At 40.6% G+C, this 20,202-nt stretch overlaps 1 protein-coding gene and 1 long non-coding RNA gene across 2 annotated transcripts in view; one reads left to right on the forward strand and one right to left on the reverse strand.

The window, feature by feature from the left end:
- Window positions 1-20,202, forward strand: part of LOC148165102 (uncharacterized) — a 36,463-nt gene that overhangs the window by 13,270 nt on the left and 2,991 nt on the right. The window contains exon 3 of the long non-coding RNA XR_015769157.1: window positions 7,209-7,455. This is a non-coding gene — a long non-coding RNA (uncharacterized LOC148165102). The remainder of the gene's footprint in view (window positions 1-7,208; window positions 7,456-20,202) is intronic.
- Window positions 7,587-20,202, reverse strand: part of ITPR1 (inositol 1,4,5-trisphosphate receptor type 1) — a 320,000-nt gene continuing 307,384 nt past the window's right edge. The window contains exons 58-59 of the mRNA XM_088027511.1: window positions 16,485-16,646; window positions 7,587-8,921 (exon numbers count right to left, since the gene is read on the reverse strand). Of these exons, the coding sequence (XP_087883637.1) occupies window positions 8,835-8,921; window positions 16,485-16,646 (249 nt within the window). The 3' untranslated portion in view covers window positions 7,587-8,834. The remainder of the gene's footprint in view (window positions 8,922-16,484; window positions 16,647-20,202) is intronic.

The raw sequence follows: 20,202 nt of genomic DNA on the forward strand, positions 1-20,202 counted from the left end.
CAGAATAACGGACCCCTTACAGATGTCAACATCGTAATGCCCAAACCCTATGAATATGTTACCCATGGCAAAGGGATTTTGCAGATGTGATTATGTTAAGGATTTTGAGATGGGAAAACTCGACTGGCCATTTCAGGTTTTGAAGATGGGAGCAGGCCACAAGCCGGGGAATGCAGGCTTCCTTTTGAAGCCGAGAAAGGCAAGGAAATAGATTGTCCCCTAACGCCTCCAGAAGTAAGTAATGCAGCCCTGCCAAGCCATTGTAGACTCACCGGAAGTGTAATTTGTGTTAAGCCACTACATTTTTGGTAATTTGTTATGGCAGCAGTAGAAGGTGAATGCAGCATTACTAGAGGACTGTTGCATTTACGAGTTCTAAAACAATTTTTTTTAAAGCAGGAGCACACCTTATCTTTTTTTTTTTTTTTTTTGAAGTCTCACTGCCAGCCTTACAGGACACCCCAGTGAGCATATATTTTGCTCTTACTCTCCTACTGAACTCTGTGAAAAGATACTCCATTCCAAAAGTGTGCACATTGCATGTGCCAAAAAGGATAAAGGTACTGTGATGCGATCCAAACATTAGCAGTGCTTCTCAGACTGTGGACTGTGGATAGCCTGCATCAGAATTACCTGGGGAGCGAATTAAAAATGCAAATTCTTGGACCTGGCCCTTTTATCTCCCCTCCCTTACCCCCATTAGTTTTTAGAAATATTTTCAGTCAAGTTTACTGAGGTATAATTTACATATAGTACAATTTACTTCTTTTAGATTGTAGTTCTTGAATTTTGAGAAGGCTGTGTAGTCATAACTACCAACACACCGAAGATCTTTCCATTATCCAATATATTTCCCTAGTGTCCCTTTGTAATATATCCCTTTCTCATACTTCCTGTATCTGGCAACCACTGATCTGATTTCTGTCCCTGTAGTTTTGCTTTTTCTAGAATGTCATATACATGGAATGACACATTATGTAGCCTTTCAAATCTGACTTCAGTTGTTTAACGTAATGCTTTTGAGATTCATCCATGTTGTATGTATGTTCATATGTAAATGAACCATAATTCTTTGTTACCCAAAATGGCCCTCACTTCCTTCTGTTACCTAAATTGTGTTCTGTCTCTTTACGGACAGTCTGAGAACTGCTACAGCCTTCCACGGATCATGGAGGGAAGGTGTCTTTTAGTGTTGTTAGACGAAGGGCTATGGTGGAGAGAGGAGCGTGGGAGTACGCGTGAGTCTGAATTTGCGCCTTCATGGAGACAACACAGTCACGCGTTAACCTGTTAAAGAATTGAAAGAAGGGAGAGATGGGGGGTCACTAGGTTAGAGGGAACAGTGGAGTGGAAGATAGTTTTGAGTTGTGAAGGAGGACTGTAGGAGCCAGAGGCATTCCAGTTAATCATTGGTTGTAGGATTAAATGGTCAATTAGCAGCAAAAGGAGTAGTGACTGTTCTATATGTAACACCCTTTGGGCCGCTACTAGATACTCCTTCTTTATTGAAAGACTCCTAATTGGCCTTGGCTCCAAAACCCTTGAGCAGATTAAGTGAAGATTTGCAAAGAATATTTTCCCTCCCCTCAATGTATTGAACACCTTTGACAGGAACTGTGCTAGGGACCCATGATACATAAATGAACTAGTGCAGCCATGACCCTTAAGAACTTTTACATTCCTCTGTGTCTCATAGAATTTTTAGCTGGTACAGGTTTTCCCCAAACAGGTGGGCAGGGAAGAAGGGGAGGCCTCAGCACCTTATCAGCAGGACTGCACCTACCAGAGTGAAGCAGCAGTGTAGAGAGGAATGTGGAAAAGATCACATGACCTGCCCTGGAATCCTAGGTCCCAGGTTCTGTTTGGGCCAAATCACTTAACTTTTCTAAATGGGTTTTTTCTTCTTTAAGATAGGGATGTATCAGGAAGAAAAAAAAAGCAACTTTTAAAAAGTGGTTGATCTTTGAGTTGGAAGCTAAGGACAATGGAATTATGTTTTTTATTTGTTGGTTTGGTTTGGTTTGGTCAAGGTAAAGGGCTAATTTAGATAGGAGTGGTTGGGACCTGGGGGCTGAAATTGCTCTGCATGGTAAAGAAACAAGAAGTTTTTGTTTTTAATTGAGGCTGGAGGGAATTTTTAAATTATGCTTTTGTTTGGGCAGGAGTGGTAGGAGAGTGGGCCCAGCAGTAGGGTAGTTGCTCCTCCAGTGGCAGAGAAGGAAGGGGGCGTGGGCTTTGATGTCTGATTCTCAATTTTAAGTTGTTTCCTATTCGCTGTTATAATCTTCCTCCCATGAAGATCTGCTTGCATGACACCCAGACGTTAATGTGTTTTGGAGACAGAGTAGAGCAGGCTGTGTCAGCAGTAGGTGTGAAGTGAAAGCGAGGGGAGATGAGAGAATCAGGTTGCATTTGGGGTTTAGGATCAGAAGTGACAAGGAATCATGAGGAACTTCTAAGCACCCTCCTTAGGATCCTCTTTAGGAGTGCTGGGGTCTCCACCGTTATGTGAGATCTGGTCTAAAATACGCATTTATATGTTAAATGACAGATAGAATAATTTAGAACCATGCAGATGTCTGGAATAATGGGAGGTGTAAATGAGAATGTAGGTGAAAGCATTTCATAAACTGGGCACCTGGCTGGCTCAGTTGGTTAAGCATCTGCCTTCTGCTCAGGTCATGATCCTGGAGTCGTGGGATTGAATCCCGCATTGGGCTCCCTGCTCAGCCGGGAGTCTGCTTCTCCCTCTGACCCTCCCTGCTTCTGCTCTCTCTCGCTGCCTCTCAAATAATAAAAGTAAATAAAATCTTAAAAAAAAAAAGCATTTCATAAACTAAGGAAACACATCATCCTCCAGAAGATAAAACATCTTTCTATGAAGAATATTTTGAAAAGTCAGATTTGAATTCAACACTGATCACAAATAAGAGAATAATTATCTGGAAGTCATAAGCTAGGATAGTTTCCTTTCTGTATAAATTCAGTTCAGATTGGTAGTTAAGACATAGTTTGGATGTTAGAGATACAATTTAAAAAAATGACTCAATATGACCCCAATGTGTCATGTTCAAACATGAGGATTTAGGATCCTATAGTAATATCGGGCCCATTTGGTAGGAACAGAAAGCATCTTTGGTCATCTACTATTTGGCTGAGATTGTGGATAGGTATGAGAAAGGAAGTGATTATGTTGCAAAGAAATGGGTAAGAGCGTGTATCGGATATATATATATGGACATTTGTCATGCTCAAGTGTCTTTAATGCTCATTCTGCCCAAAGAAGTAAGTGGTGAGGTCCATTCTTTAGATGGGGTGTGACAATTATAGTGATTAAAGGACTTGCTCGAAGTCATAGCGCCGAAGGGGCAGAGCTGGTACGAAGACTCTCAACCAACTTCAAGGTCCTTGTTCCTTTCACCCCACCGTGCTGCCATGTGGGCTCTGAAGTGAGTCAATGCTTAGCCCCCATGCTTGTGCGCTTCCGGGTTCCTTGTCCCGGTTTCATACCAAATCTCAATTGTTCTTCTTCCAGAGAACTTGTACAGAAAGCTTCTGACAAGACTTGATGAGATGCTATAGCTGACCAGCATATGAAAAAGAATTAAATAACGAGTTCTGGAATGAACAGTTAAATTCCTGGATTGTTGAAAGTTCCATTCTTTACATGGGACTAACCATTTTTTGTGAGGTAATTACAGGAATGCTGGCGAACTCTTTCCATTAGTGGTTCTTGCATACAGTATGCATTTCTTATGTTGTGGGGGCTCTTTTTTTTTGTTGTTGTTCACAATTCACCTTAGGGGTTTTCTCAAACTCTGCATTCTTATTCTATAGTGGTTTTTAGCTTTCTTTTTTCTTTCCAGGCTGGGTGGATGATGCAGTTTCACTTCTAGGTGTTAGGATTCTCTTTCACACTGGTTTGTCATGACCTTAAAGTATTTTAAGTTTCTCCTTTGGTAAATTTTTCTCTTTAAAATGTGGTACCCCCAGTAAGCTAGAGATTTGTTTTACCAAGTGAGCTTAAAATACCAGCACCTGGAGAACCCATAATCCGTAAGCATTGTTGGGAGTTGACCACATGTCAAAACCCCCGAGGGATCGACCTTTTTATTTTCTTTATTTTGGCGGGTTTTGGGGGTCCACACTTAAAGGCTAGGTATGGTTCTGAATTGTCATTAGGTTGCAAGAATTACCAATGTGGTATATATTGCCAAAGAAGAAAAAAAAAGTTATGATAATCATAATTGTCTTAATTTATATTTGCCATCATAGCTCTCCCCTGTAGATAACTGATGAGGCCTAATAGTCGTTTTGAGCTGCAACCACCCACAAAAACCACACACATGGCATTTTACTCAAAACTTTACTTTAACCACTACTTTGTGATGCAAAACTGGTGGAATTTTGGGTACTTTCTGTAAAATTGAAATCTTTATGGGGGTTTTCCAACACTCTAGTTGATTGTTAGCAAATTATCAGTATACTGAACAAGAGCAAAGTGGGGTTTGCTAATAAACACCTACTTCTGTGGTAGGATAGGATGCCAGTCATCTGTATCTGAATGTTTTCACTAGGAGGAAGGCACCCTCATTGAGAGAACAGATTCTCCTTCTGAAAAATGCAGTTAAGTAAGAAGTATTCTATGAGATTGGTAGTTGTAAAAGAGAGATTTTAGGAGCTGCTTATCTTTGCCACAGTTTTCAGTCTTGGCAAAGTAGTCATATTCAATACTTTCTAATTTGTAGATCCCATATAAAAATAGATTTGTAAAGAAAAGCGAATCGATATGCATCATAGGACAAAGAGCAATTCTCCCTAAGCGCTTTCTGTGAAGGGAGAACTCTTGTGGAAAACTGATTTCTCATGAGATATTACAGTCCCATTCTGGAAGACAGGTGGTAAGTGGGAAGAATGCTGTCTGTATTTGGCTAAGTCAGGAGACCTTTGTTTATTCTGGAACCGAGTCCTTAGGCCAGTTGCTTTACCTCTGTAAGTCTCAAGTTTCTTTTCTCTCTTTTTTTCTTAATCTCTATGTCCAACATGGGGCTCGAACTCATGACCCCAAGATCAAGAATCGCATGCTCTACCACCAGAGCCAGCCAAGCGCCCCTCTAAGTCTCTCAATTTCTTATCTTTGAAATGAGTTTCAGTCCTGCTGTATGGTTTGGTAGATACAGCATATTGTCTCAAAAGCCTTCTGTAGGAGCTCTTTGTAATATCCTGTCTTCTATAAAAGTGACTTTTACTGTCATATAATTTACACCTTCTATCAAGTACCTATTCTGTCCTTTAAAATCTGTAAAAACATTAGCAAAAACCAACTCTACTTCTAGAAGTATGTAGTTATGCCCCTTTTGTATTTAGTATTTTTGAAGGAGTAAATTTCCATCTATGCAGCCCAGAAGTCAGCCTTAAAATAACTGTCAGAAATTTCCAGGCTATTTCTCATTCATGCATTATCATGTTCAGTTAGGAGGATAGTAGACCATCCTCAGGAGGAGGATAGAGAAATCTAGAATTGAATTTTTAACAGGTTAATTCCTTAGTTTACTGTGAAGATCTTGATAATTTCCCACTAGCACATAAGTAAAGCTTTTAGTTTGCTCTACTGCATAGATTGTTGGTTAGCTTCCAGAAATAAAGTATGCTTGCTTTATAATTTATGTTAGGAAATATTTAAACAGGATGAAAGAGCAGTTTTTACAGGACCCAAATCAAGCAATCCATTTTCAGAAAGTACAACCAAATAAAAAAATTGGCTGAGTGAAGAACAATGAATAAGAAGCATGAACTTGGAAACAAAACAATTAAGTTGAATCAAATTTTTAAAGAATGAAATAAAAGAAGTTGTATTTTGTATGTGTGTGGGGTGAGTAGAGACAGATATAGTACTAAGAAAAACTGGATGGAATAGCATTTAAAGCAAAGAGTAGAAGCTTTCTTTGTGGGGGAAAAGAAGGTTTATCAGTACACAGTTTTATATACAGAAGTAGCAAAGGGCAAGATATTATAAATGTTAGAAAAGTGGAATGGAATTTCCCAGATCCTTTGATTTAACAAATGGTTTAGTTAAGGAAATTGGTAAAATCTGGAATTTTGGATTGGTGCTACAGCAAACTTTTAAATAAAGCCAGGGGCACCTGGGTGGCTCAGTTGTTAAGCGTCTGCCTTCGGCTCAGGTCATGATCTCAGGGTCCTGGGATCAAGCCCCACATCGGGCTCCCTGCTCAGCGGAAAGCCTGCTTCTCCCTCTCCCACTCCCCCTGCTGGGATTTCCCTCTCTAGCTGTGTCTCTTTGTCAAATAAATAAATAAAATCTCAAAAAAAAAAAAAAAAATAAAGCCAAAAAGACTTTCTTGCATATTAGCACTCTATTACCACATTTGTTACTCAGCCTGATAATACCAGGCAACTTTGAAGGCGATGTGGACCTCTATCCTTGAAATAGAAGTGTTTGAAAAAGCAACGTCTGGAGAAAGGTGAAATCACAATTACACATCAAAGGCTATAGAAGTTTTGACTTCAGATTTTATGTTTCAATTATACTAGCTTTGTGTTCACACCCAAACTCCAAGGGTAGGATCTGCCACATACAGGGTGGAGTGGCATTCCAATTCTATTTATTTTCTGCTGAAGCTGGCAAATTGAATGAAGATATATATCTTAAGTGACAGGATTCAGATGAAACATGACAAACCTGTAAACGCTGCAACCTGGACATGTCAATGCAGAACTTTCCAGTGAACTGGATGGGACTGGGGAGACAGACCACACAAACCACACACACACTGCCATGCCGTGCTGGGCAGCACGAGAGATCAAAGAGAAACCCGAGGAGGAGCAAGTCCTCGCTGGCTCAAGCGCAGGTGGTGGGCTTCAGCAGAGATTTACAGGTTCAAGTGTGCGTCTATCTTGGGCTTGCCTTACTACGGAAAAATACGGAGATACACTGCATTGACTGGAAAATTATTCATTTGTTTTTTTAAGTTATCAAATTTATAACGTAGAAGCCCTGGTTATGAAACTAGTCATTTAACTGGAACTCAATCCTGACCTAGTTCCCAACGTTGGGTGGTAATTCGTCTTTACCAAAGCACAGAGAGAATCAGTGTTAAAAGAGCAAGCGGGCAGGCATTGCTTTGAGAAGGGAACAAGTTTTACTACCTCTGGATAAACTAGTAAGCTCTGTGAAACATTTTTGACAGTCTTGCTGAAGGCCTCCAACTGCTGGACACGAAGGAAAACAAACGGCAACTATTTTACTGCAGACAGCAAGTCAGAGCCCCCCAGTCCCAGGAAAGCCCAGGAGGCCGGAGCCTCAGTAGAGCCCACCCCCGACTTTCCCTCGGCGTGCCCTGGTGCTCGTTGCTCAGGACAGTCTGCTTGGCAGCCGCTTATCTAGAAAAATGAATGAACATCGTATTAAACACTCCCTGATCACTCGCTAATCAGGTAAGAATTTTCAGAATTAATCTGGTAACCAAACCAGTTGCACTTTAAATTGGTCCCAAGGAAAATAATTGGAACAGCTGTTAAGACACAAAGAAATGCCAAAACGAAAGCCACCAGTCTACCACTGTATATTATTCTGCATCATTAAATATTTATTTTCATATATGCATTTACAAACTTTACTCATTTCAGAACTCTGCTTTCAGTACATTTTTAAACTTTTTTTTTTGCAGAGATTCTCTTGTAAAATGAGATCCATGTACAAAACTAGGCAACAGATATAAAAGTTTCCTTTCATACTTTTCATCCATCAAGGAAAGAAATCATGTGACAAGGAAATAAAACCAAAACGTGGCTCTTTCACAAGAATAACATGTCAGTGTTCAACTATGAGTTCTAATGGGATAGATCATATTTCATCTTTATATGGATGTATATAGTTTAAATACTTCTTAGCTACTGTAGCATGTTGGTTCAGATGAAGAAAAAAAATCAACTCTACTGTTTGGACTAGATAATCTAGACACCCTCAGTTATTCGTTTCTTTATCCCGTGACACCAGAATTCACCTTGGTGATGACACTGATTGGCCAGCAGTATGCATTTATTCCAAACGTTGCATAAAAAGTTCCCTTTCAAAAATTCATTAACTTCACAAGCTAAAGTCTGAGCTTCTTCTAATTTAGCTCTCTTACTTAAAGCTTAAATGATCAGTTCAGAAGCTTAAGGTTATCTTTGAAACTAAAGTTGCTTTTCTTACAATGAATGCTGACTCGGAGCACTGTCACTATGAGACAGAGGCACTAATGCCGCCAGCACTGAGAAACAGTATCACCACAGACAAATATATGGTACAAAATGCCCAGGGGCCGGAAACTCACTATTCATGTGATTTTGGCAGCAGCAGCATTTGATATTTAACCATTTATTACATAGTATTAACACACCAGCTTCAAAGATGTGCACTCCCTTTAGGACACCCAGGAGTTACAAATTCATTGTGATTGCATAATTCGTATTGCACAGTTTTATAAAAAACATAAATACTGGCTATTCTAGTTTTAAATACAAAATACAGGTCATATACTTTTAAATCTATAATCTGGTTCAAGTGCAAATCAGGTGCTTTCTTTAGTCCTTCCAAAAAAGGCATTTTTAATATTTTTGGCACAAATGAAATTTCATCATGCCAACAATTCTAATTACAATACATATATCCAAACCTTTAGAGTAGCAATGATATACATACAGTATAAAACTGATTATTTACAAATGTACTAGGCATTAATGTCATCTTTGTGGGTGAATCAGAACTAAGTAGCCATACCCACACTAATAATAATTAGAAAAGGTACAGGAGATTCCTTTATTTCATTTGCTTATGCTGGTTGCTGTGGGTTGACATTCATATGAGGAGGATGTCCTAGAAGACCAATTCTTTGTTTCTGCTTCCTTTGTTCTGTCATCTGGAAAGTTAAAAAGTTTCATCATTAGACCCAGACACTTCCTGTACGTCAGATCATACACTGAACCATAGATTTACCTCTGTGGTTATGGTTTATACTGAAACCCACTTTCTACAAATAGTGTACCGTCACTAAATCAAACACACAGAACTTCAAAAGGGACATCTTCCTAGGCAGAATGGGGAATTCTGTGACCTAGTCATGCAATGTGGCATTCACAAGTATTGCTTACTATTTGTTTCATAAAGAAACAAAAAACAGTAAAAGCACAGGATTCTTGATTGTTTCTCAAATCCATTTCCAAATGATTTAAAGGCTCATTGGAAAATGGTGGCTTTGTGTGGTGGTAACAGCACACCAAACTATCAAGAAAAGCAGTGTGTTTAGAATCCTAGATTTGAGAGGGACTATGTCCATGGTCTTCAGGGGGTCTTGATTTCATTACTCAATAATTCCAGAGTAATTCTGGTTTGAGAGGGAAAAAAAATGTAGTACCTTGAGGAAGATGAGGAATGTCCTCACATGTCACTGAGATCCAGAGAGACTAAATGCCATAAACAATGCTCTAGGCACTCAGTGGGGTCTGTTCTTTGCCACCCACAGACGCAGGACTGATTAAGCTCAGGAAAGACCATTTCCTAAGACTGGTCAAATGAAAACGTGCTTTCAAAACCCCACACAAGAGGTTGCTACTATTCATTTGGCTGCTGAACTAAATCATTTCTCATATTGATGGGTAGCTAGCTCTGTTCTAGGTTTTTTAGGGCACATTTAGTTCTCTGCATTAACATTTTCTTAACCAGTTGGTCCTAGCTCTGGATTTGATGCTGGGCATTTAAGCCAATTAAGATTAAAAAGGCTATGATGAAATATATATTAGATAAAATTGTTGTCTACAAGTGGCCATAGGTCCTGCATGTAGATCTTTGGTTTTCTTAAGTCAGAGAGGAATTAGGGTATCCTGGTAAAAAGAACGTGGGCTTTGGAATCAGACCCATTTCCTTATGTTTCTATGTTATTTAGCTTCTCAAAGTCTGTTTCTTCACTCACACAATAAGGATGATGATTCCTATCTCATAGGTGGAGAATTGAACAGATATATGTAAACTTCTTGGGAGAGTGTCACATAGATGCTTGAATCTGTTTTCCCTTGGACTAATTTTTGGTACAGAATACCCTGAGAGAACATAAAACAAGAATAGCTTACCTAGGTTCAATTTTTAAAGTGGTTACTTATTCAAAACATGGCAGTTTTCTTTTAAATCAAAATACTATTTTTAGGCTCCTGTGAAGTGCCTTCTGTTAGAATTTACAAGGAGTGAACATTTCCAAAAGGTAGCTTTTTATAAAGAATTGAACTAGGATATTCCAGCTAGCCTCTGAAGTTTCCTTAGATGAATGACAAATCTTAAGTGTTACACACTACACTATACTTCACAGATTCAGCTGAGAAAAGAACCTAATTTGACATGTGGGATAAATGCACAATTAGATTACAGTGTAATCTATAATTCATTAATCTTACTGCCTGCTACTTCAGATATTTAGATTTCCTCCTCCCTTCCCCAACTGACGGACACACACAGGGACACACACACACACACACACACACTCAACTCACTCACTCTCTCTCTCTCTCTTCCCTGGGCAGTTAACCCTGAGAGGGAATCCAGTACAACTTCACGAAGTCTAACAATCTCAAGCATTCTAATGGATTTAGGAATCCTGGGGGGGCTCAATTCCTACTGAAGTCTACTTTAAAGTTGGCTATTATACCCTTTTCTGTAATTTTTCTATAAATAACTACTTGCATTTGAGATAACCTTTTATGTTTGCAAATGTTCATGCCTGTTGGTTCAATCAGCTTTTAACTTTAAATCTGTTGGCTATTCAGTCATTCTCTTAAATAGAAAAGCCTCTACACTGTATTTCCTATAACCAACGAGAGTTCAGCTGATGGCACACCTCCCTTCCCACTTCTGCAGCCATCACCTGATACCTCATTGCTGCTCCTATTCTAACTTTCTAGGTTTGCCTTTAAGATAATGATCACATCACCCCCCTCCCTCCTAAACCTTCAAACTCCCTACTCATGTAGGTTAGTGGCCATATTCTTTTCTCAGGCAGTCCTATTTCTGGTCATTTCAAGTACCCAGTGCATACCTATCTCATTAATTTTGTTTTCTATTTCTGTAGAATAGTGGTTCTTCAACTTTGGCATAAGCCAGAATCACACAGAACGTTTGTTAAAACAGATCAAAGGGCCCACAAACAGAGTTTCTGATTCAGTAGGCCTGGGGTAGGGCCCATGAATTTGCATTTCTAACAAGTCACAAGTGAGGTTTATGTTGCTGCTCTGGGACCACAGTGCTGCTCTAGAAGAACTTTTCATGGAGTCTCTCTGAAATGGGTCAAAGATCACTTCAGGTGTATTTTCATATTCTTGAACACAAAGTATTTTGGGTACATATATCATTTTTCTCTAAGATATTGGAGAAGATTATAGCTGAGCACAGTAGAGGCACACACATTTGTCTGAATTCTGTTTTCATCAACCCTGGCCTTTTAGAATAGCTGTCATTTAAGTGACTAATTGAGAAGGAAAAGGGCAACTGCTAAAGGATTTGGCCCTTTTGATAGTGGTCATCATCCAGTTATGATTATAAGGGAACAAAAAAGCCGTAAGGCCTAAATCTGGCCTATAAAAACTCAAGGTCAACACTGTGGCCAGTTAGGTTTCCCTGGCCCACTAGTGCACAGTCTCACATAACTTCTGGCTTTATGGGCTCAATTCTACCTACTTACCTATCTACATAATTCACACACAAACTGTGTATAAAATATGCGTCTGTGTGTGTGTAAATTCTTAAAGTGTATTACCTGTTGCTGTTACCTTTATCAAAGCAAATAAATATAATGACCAAAGTGAATCTTTATATTCTCACATAGTTTTGTTTCAAATGTCAGAGAATACTGACTCAAAAAGATCAGATTCTGATCTAAGGTAACTATATTCAAAATATGAATACTGAAAAGTCTGTTTCATTTAAAATCCTCAAAATTCCCATTTAACTAAAGGATAAACATTTGAAGCAGTACTCTTCTATCTGTATGAATATAAAAACTAGCTTGAATATTAGCATTCCTTCTTTTGACTGAGTCTAAACAAGAAGCAAAGAATATTGTAGCTTTACAAATCAGATGCAGCCAAATGTCGGAAAGATCTTTCGTGACAACGCTAAGGGTAGAGAGCACATGAGCACATTTCACCTCCCAGTTCTGGCCTCAATGACAGAAGGCTGGCAAAGGAAGGACCGCTCAACAGCAGCACATGGATGCCACGATCTGGTTTCTAACGGATCAAGAGTCCGAAAAACTGCTCTCCTGTCACAGCAAGGTCTTGGTTACTCAGATTCTAAAGAGCTGGGAAACTAAAATCAGCCATGTTTCTAACAATGAGCCTAAAATACTAAGAAAAAAACCCAACACAACTCTCAGACACACGTTAATTTAATGTCAACGTGTAGATACTTGTTCACACTCTGAGCTAATCCCTAATATTCTGTTCCTCTTTCACCTGATAGACTCTTCCTCAAACTCTGAACTCAAGCTCTTGCAGTACTACCTCTAGGCTTCTGTGGCATAACGAATTCTCTCCCAGAGATCAAGTTGACTGAATTGCTTTCCTTCTTTCCCAGTCTGTTCATACCTCCATTACATACTTACAGGGTTGAATTCTCAGTTAGCGGTTTACTGATTTGTTTCCCTCTCTAGCCTGTTAGGTGTAGAAAGAGAACAGGTTCTATTCACCTTTGTAACCCCAGTCCCTAGGGCTGCACCTTGCACATTGATTTCACAAGTGGTGGTTCAAAGAACGAACCAAATTAACCAGAACATAATAGTGCCATTCCTGGAGCATGCCATGCGTTCTCATGCCTTTGCTCATGCTGATTCCTCACCTGGGATGCCCCCTGTGCATTCCTCTGCCAGCTCAGAAGTCACCTACTTGTACAGGCTCTAATCCTTCCTTACCCCAAGCCACACACAGGACTAAATGCCGCCGCCTCTGTGCTCCCATCAAGCAGTCTTCATGTCTTGAGTGGGTTGTACAACTTTCCACACTGTATCATACTGTCAGAGGTCTATATTCCTGTCTTTCTTGCTAGATTATGGGACCCTAGAGGCAGTGGTTACATTAGTCCCCCTTTGAGGTTCCAGAACAGGGTAAGGAACAGAGGCACTCAGTAAGGTTTAATATTCCATTTTCCAACCGTAGGCATTTATTCTAATCTTTTGTTATTCCTCCCTTCCTTAAGCAGTTAATGTTCACAAGATAACCGTCTCGCACGAAAAGTGCCAAACCAGGAACATGCTAATGTGATCTGAATTTTCAAGCACTGTTCGTATTCCTAACACATAAGGGTTACTGTCCCATAGGAAGCCAGTCACATTTTCAATAAAGTGAAGCCTCTTCGATATTTGCTCTTTTGCATTATGAAGAAAACATGCAAAAAAAAATGTAGGTTCTTACATCAGTTCTCCTCCTTGGAATAAGAATGTTAAGAGAATCACATTTAGTATTCGGAATCTCTTAGGAGGGGAAACTTTAAGATGAGATGCATCATTAACACTTAGAATAGCAATTCTAATCAACTGTTCTTGGCAGTAGTAGGAAAAGTGACACCACCAACCAGGTTTTTAACTTTGATCCTTCACAAGAACTTTTTCTCCTCAAATTGGTATTTTAAGAAAACAACTACCAAAGAGGTCAGTAGCAGTACAGATCAAAACCAAAGACATTCACATTTATAAACTATCATTGCTCCATTATGCTGCTTTTTGGACCAGAAGATCGAAAAAAATAGCTCAGTGATGAAGCAATTTTTGTGTTTCCCAGCACTTTTACCAGTGAATGGTATTCTTTCATAGCAGTTTTAAAAACAGAGTTTCTTGCTCACTAATCATTTGTCGGCTTTTATTTTTTAATTCAAAAAATTTTTTTCTTGGGGGAAGGCAGGAATTCTTACAATTGCCATTTAAGATCCAGCAACTCTCTAACATATCTGCATGATTTTTTATGCAGAACAATTTAAAAAATTTTTATGATTGCTATTACACCAAATTTAATAAAATTCCCCCAAATTTTCGGTACGTTGATTCTTAAACAAATGGCCTTAAAGGTTTGTCAAAAGTTACATAATCAAAAGAAAAATGTTGATTAATTCCTTTGGAAAGAAACACATTTCCCCAATAAATGCAGCTGTGCTGAATTTCTCCTGAGCACCTTAAAACCTAAGCAGATCAATCCTGGTAAAGACACTTGAGAATATATTACTGGTTTCCTCATACTTCTTTTTAGCTTATAGTGTCTTCCAAGAAAAAATGGTTCATATTCATTCATAGGGGAAGGGCTTTTGGTCCAACTGCCAACGTTAAGACAAAAAATATTAAAAGGGCCGAAACCAAGCAGTTTAAACCATACTGGCTTTAATGTCACTTAATGAACCCTAGGTCCCTATGTAATGAAGTTTTACGTATTTTGTTTAAGCCGAAATTTAGGCTTAATGGAAACAATTCTACCTTGGATTTTAAAAATGCCAAGTTTCTACTATGCATAGCTGTGTAAAATGGCAGTGAAGGTATCCTCCACAGCGCTCAAGTGTGGGAGGCAACTTTGGAAACTTTAAGGCTCTTTAAAAAAAAAAATTGTAAGAATTTAAACAGCCAACCTGAAAGGCAAACCGGGTACAGTGACAAAACAAATGAAAACAAAAATACATATGACATACAAAAATCAAACCCACACGGGAGGATCAGGAGTTGCATCCCTGGCACTGTCCTAGAGAGTTCGGGAAGCTTCTTAGGAGCCTTCTGTGCACCTTGGTACCCTTATCAATACAATGAGGGAGTGAGGCGGGAGGACCTCTGTGGTCCTGGATGCCCTCCTGCACCTCAGAAGCCCCCTGCGAATTCCTCAGCTCACCTTGCTCCTGTGACCATTTTAATGGGAGCTCAACAGTTCCTTTATTGAAGTCTGTTTTAAATCAGTTTCTGGAAGGTTTTTGAAAACCTCGGATTTGACTAAGATTCTTGTCACCACAGCCCTCTCCAAAGGGAGATGGTAACTAAGACGTAGCTGGACGTGGTAAGAAGTCCCCCTGGCTCCGCAGAGGGGCACATGGAAGCCGCGGCAGCAGTGCTCCGCAAGCCGTTCAGTTCTCTGGAACATTTGTCAAGTGTGTCACAGAAGGGTACAGAGTTAATAAAATAAGAAGCAAAGCAATCTAGTTAGATTCTCATTAGTTTTTTCACTTCAGGTGGCCACCAAGCTCAGCGCTAGAGACAGCCTTCATAAATAAGCCTTGCGGTTGTCCTTAGTCTCTTTTATTTGCATCTTAACACAAGTCAAAGAAAAGAACTTGGAGGCCAAATGGTATATCTGGGGGCATAGTTTATAATAATTTAGTTGGAAAAGAAATATAATTCAAAGTAGGATCGTTACAATCGCTCTATAGACTGTCGCCAAGAAGAGTTTATTCTAGATGGGGTGTTCACTGGCTATGGACCTATGAGTAAAAAAAATCACCTGTGGGTATACCTTGCCACTTAACTCCAAGGCAGCCTTGCCTGACAACATTGGCTGTACAGAATTTATAACCTTGTCTACGGAGTTGATTAAAAAACTTTCAAAAACCCATCCAGCCTGCTGACCTGTTCCCACGTCTGTGCCGGATTATCCCGTCAGCTTGGCACAGCAGCTGCTCACACTACCCCCCGCCCCCCGCCCCGACCCCCAGCGGCATCCTGTTACCACATAACCACCCGGTGACTGTTCATTTTAAGGGGATCAGAAGGAGGAAAAAAGTACATAGGGTTTGCTACAAACCTACCTCCCTCCTTAACTTTCTTCAAGGGGCAAGTGTTCACCTTAGGGACAGGCAGCAGGATGGAGCGGTACTTTGTAGACTGTTAACGCGCTGTGGGAGCAGGGATAGGTCTAGATTGTTTGTGGCTTCATCCCCAGCACCTGGCATAATGCCTGGACTACAATGGCCTCTCAGTAAAGGATTTGGCCAATGAATGAACCAAAAGGAGCTTTCCCGCAAGTTTGGTTTATCCTGGGATGCTGAATTTAAGTATCTTGAGTGAAGGGTTGATAGATTTGAGGGCCAGAAAGCAAAACTAGAAACAGCTTTTAATCTGTCAGTAAGTAAAGTAAAAAGAGTATGGCTTTACAGGTCATGTTTTCTGTAGAGCACTTCACTGACATCATTTGCATTCTTCCATTTTCTGGTTTTGTTTTTCCATTAAAGCCTTGTACTAGCAGCACTGCAAGTAGTGTTATGAGCTTATCCTGTAAAAGGGCAGTGAAGGAGGGCTGGAGGGGAAATGGGTGGACTAGGCGAGTTTGTTCTCTGTGCCCCGGGTTCCTTTTCTACATCCACGTGATGGAAACATCAGGATTTTGACATGAGCACCCCTGATTTTGCCTCAGCAAATTTGGTGTGTCTGGTAGTGGTGTGTGTGTGTGTTTAGGGGGCAGACGGGGTATCTTTCCTTTACCTGATCCTTTAATTCCGACAGCTGGCCGGAAAGGTTAGTGACCAGCTTCATGGTGGACTCCAGCTTCTCCTGCAGGTTCCTCAGCTCATTCTGCTCTCCCTCAGAGTCACTGCTGACCAAGGACATGGCTCTCATCCTGGGGAACCAGTCAAGGTTTCTTTCCTAGAATCCACATAAAAAAAAAAAAAAAATCATTTCTAGGAGTAGAGACAAGAAAGGCAATCCCACCATGCTATCTTTTCTTTGTGACATCTTTCATAAGGCTATCTCTGTTGTTACAGAATTAATGTGCCTTTTAAAAAACAGTAAATATCTTTCTAAATTGATAATCTTTTTTTAAAAGATTTTATTTATTTGTCAGAGAGAGAGCGCACAAGCAGGGGGAGTGGCAGGCAGAGGGAGAAGCAGGCTCCACACTGAGCAGGGAGCCCGACGCGGGACTCGATCCCAGGACCCTGGGATCATGACCTGAGCCCAAGGCAGACGCTTAACCGGCTGAGCCACCCAGGTACCCCTTCATTGAATATCATTGAACTCTCTCAATTCTTAGAAGTCACTTTCGACTTAAATACAGTGCGGGGGTGGGGGGGGGTGCGCCTGGATGGCTCATTCAGTCAAGATTCTGGCTCTTGGTTTCCACTTAGGTCATAATCCTGGGGTCCTAAGATCCAGCCCCATGTTGGGCTCTGTGCTCAGCAAAGAGTCTGCTTGAGATTCTCTCCCTCTTCCCCTCCCCCTCCTCCCTGCTCAGGTGCTTGCTCTCTCTCAAAAATAAATACATGAAATCTTTAAAAAAAGAACTAAATACAGGGCAAAAGGTAGGTTTCCGAACAACTTCCCTAATCTGTAAATAGGAATGCAGCCACTGCATTACAGGGCTAATGAGTGGTGGGTGGTAAAATATATAGAACATGAAATTTTCCATTGAAGTCGTTTTTAGCTGTACAGCTCAGTGTTATGAAGTGCATTCACACTGTTGTGTAACCATCGCCACCGTCTACACCTCGGGAACTTTGTTCATCTTCCCCATCTGAAACTCCATCCCCATTCAACACTAACTCTCTCACCCCTGCCAACCATCATTCTATTTGCTGTCTCTATGAATCCGACTGCTCTAGATACCTCATACTGTGCTGTGTATTTTTAAAAGCATTATACTTGGAAAATCATTTGCAAACACTCTGGAAGTGAAATGAATTTTGAGATCCCAAGTGTTCTGGCATTTACCGGATATGCGTATGTGCGCTTTCACTTGGTAGGGGATTGTCAAGAGGCTGAAAATGGGGAATGGGCTTCTTGTTCAGTTTCCCTCGTTGTCAGCTTATGGAAATTACTGCTCTATTCTTGTTTCCTTTTCCTTCCAGCTTGACATCGTTGATAGGTGCTATTAGTTGGTATAAGAAAGGCCCATTCAGTCTCCATCCTTTCTTTTGTTATCTACAGCTTATACCCGAAAAACAGTTTTTCGCACCACTGGTTAACCAATGGGCCAAGACTCCTCCTCCCAGCTCTCTTCCTTGCGCCCACATATGCCTTTCTCCTAAAAAGTATGCATCACAGATAAGTTCTGTACAGGGAGGCAGGAATGAATAGTAAAATCTAATCAGCACAAGATAAGGGGAACAAATGGACTCCAATCCACATCTATCTGGTGTCATTTCTGACTGGGGACCATTTTGATCTCATCAAGATAAACCGTAATTGACATTCTAACACAAATCTTGCCCCTCCCCTCACCCTCTGCCAGTACATACCACACCACACACACACACTATTATTGCTACTTTGTGTACACCAGAGGTCAGCAAAATTTTTCTGTATAGTAAATATTTTCTGATAGTAAATATCTTTGGCTTTGTGGACCATATGGTCACAATGACTCCACTACTGTATCCTGAAAAGAGCCACAGGCAATACATAAATGAATGAGTGTAGCTATAAATAAAACTTTATTTACAAATTCTGGTGGCGGCAGGTTGGGTTTGGCCCATAGGCTGGAGTTTTGCCAACTGTCATACCATAGAAGGCATCAACGTACTTAGAATCAGATACAAAATCCCACAAGACATGTCTAAATGTTAAAAAGCAACCAAGACAGTCTAGCAATATTGAAGCCAAATGAGAACTAGTTGAAAAATATTACGGGAGCGCTTGGGTGGCTCAGTCATTTAAGCGTTTGCCTTTGGCTAGAGTCATGATCCCAGGGTCCTGGGATCTCCGCTCAGCGGGGAGCCTGTTTCTCCCTCTCCCTCTGCCTGCCACTCCCCCTGCTTGTGCTCTGTCAAATAAGTAAATAAAATCTTAAAAATTACAAAGAATGTAGACCACATTGGCAACACGACATCACACCTACTTTAGAGTGTTGGCTTAAAACATCTGGGGAATCTAGTAAATAGGAACTCACTAGCCCTTCAGCATCATGAGTGCAGAAACCACCTTCGTATAGTAACCAGAACACAGTAGACACTTGATAAATATTTGTGGAAGGGAGGAATGATAAACCATCTCTATTTCCTGCATGGGCCCTTAGAGCAAATGCTTAAATGGTGAACCTCAGTTGCTTAGAATGACTACCAGAGGAGAAAATGATGATCTCTACCTTCCTGTACCAAATATCCTGTGATCAGCACTTCACATGTAACTTAATGTTAGCCTATATTCATTTTCATCAATTTCCCGCCATAGTACAACAGGCAAAAAGACCATTCGATAAAATATCCCATTTCAAAGATGACCGGCCTAAAAATCTAAGGTGTTTCCATGTCTGTAATCAGTTTTCTCCTGTGTGTCTACAGCAAAGCAGAGGAAGATAGCAGACATTTGAAAACATTTAAGCTTGGCAGTGCCACTGAAAGGCAGCTAAGGTAACCTGCCACTGATTATATTCACTGCTCCTGGGTCAGTCCTTCAGACATAGTCACACCTTCCCATTGAAGAAACATCCCATGTTCAGTGTCTGTCCAACTCTAAGGGAGGAATGAACCTAACTGTTCAGAAGAGGGCACCCCCAGGGGATGGGTGGCTGGGCATTACTTACTTGCACTGGGGCGAAGCAGCCTGTGTTGGGAGAGAGCGTGTGGGCTGGACTGATGAAACTATGAGCCTTTGCAAAGCATGAATGCAGTAGGATCACAGAGCATAGGACGGGACCGGCAGTCAGAGGCCTCACCTGTCCACAGGGACTGCTAGCAATTTTTGCAGACTGACACCCGCCCCCCCCCCCAACCAGGAGAACTTGAAGAGGAAAGACCCAACGTCCTATTTATACTGTCAGACTCAGAGGAGCAGACACCATTGATTGGGATGTGACAGAATGTCATGCCAAGAAGGAGTTTAGAGATCACAGTCATAGTTGTATCTGTAGTGCAGAAAACTGAGCCCTGAAAGGGAAAGTCACTTGTCCTGGGGAGGGACCTAACAAATTCCTGTGTTTTACAGGGGACCCTGACAAACATCTGGTGCTAATGAATTGTAAACTGCTCTTATTGAGTATATTTTGGGGTGAAATATTTGCTAAGTCTTTGGATTCAAATCAAAAGTATAAGCATTTTGGCTCCCTGGAAGGAAATATTTTAAAAATATAACATATATTCAACATCTGCTTTGGGGGCACTTCCCTTATGTGCATGGTGTTGAGGAACCAGCAGTGAGTGAGTGAGAGAGAGAGAGACACACACACACACAGTTGCTGCCTCCTGGACGTCTTTCAAGTGGAAAT

This window comes from Eumetopias jubatus, unplaced genomic scaffold, assembly GCF_037043125.1.
Source record: "Eumetopias jubatus isolate StellerSeaLion01/CBP00866 unplaced genomic scaffold, mEumJub1_p1.0 scaffold_1, whole genome shotgun sequence".
Taxonomy (NCBI): Eukaryota; Metazoa; Chordata; class Mammalia; order Carnivora; family Otariidae; genus Eumetopias; species Eumetopias jubatus.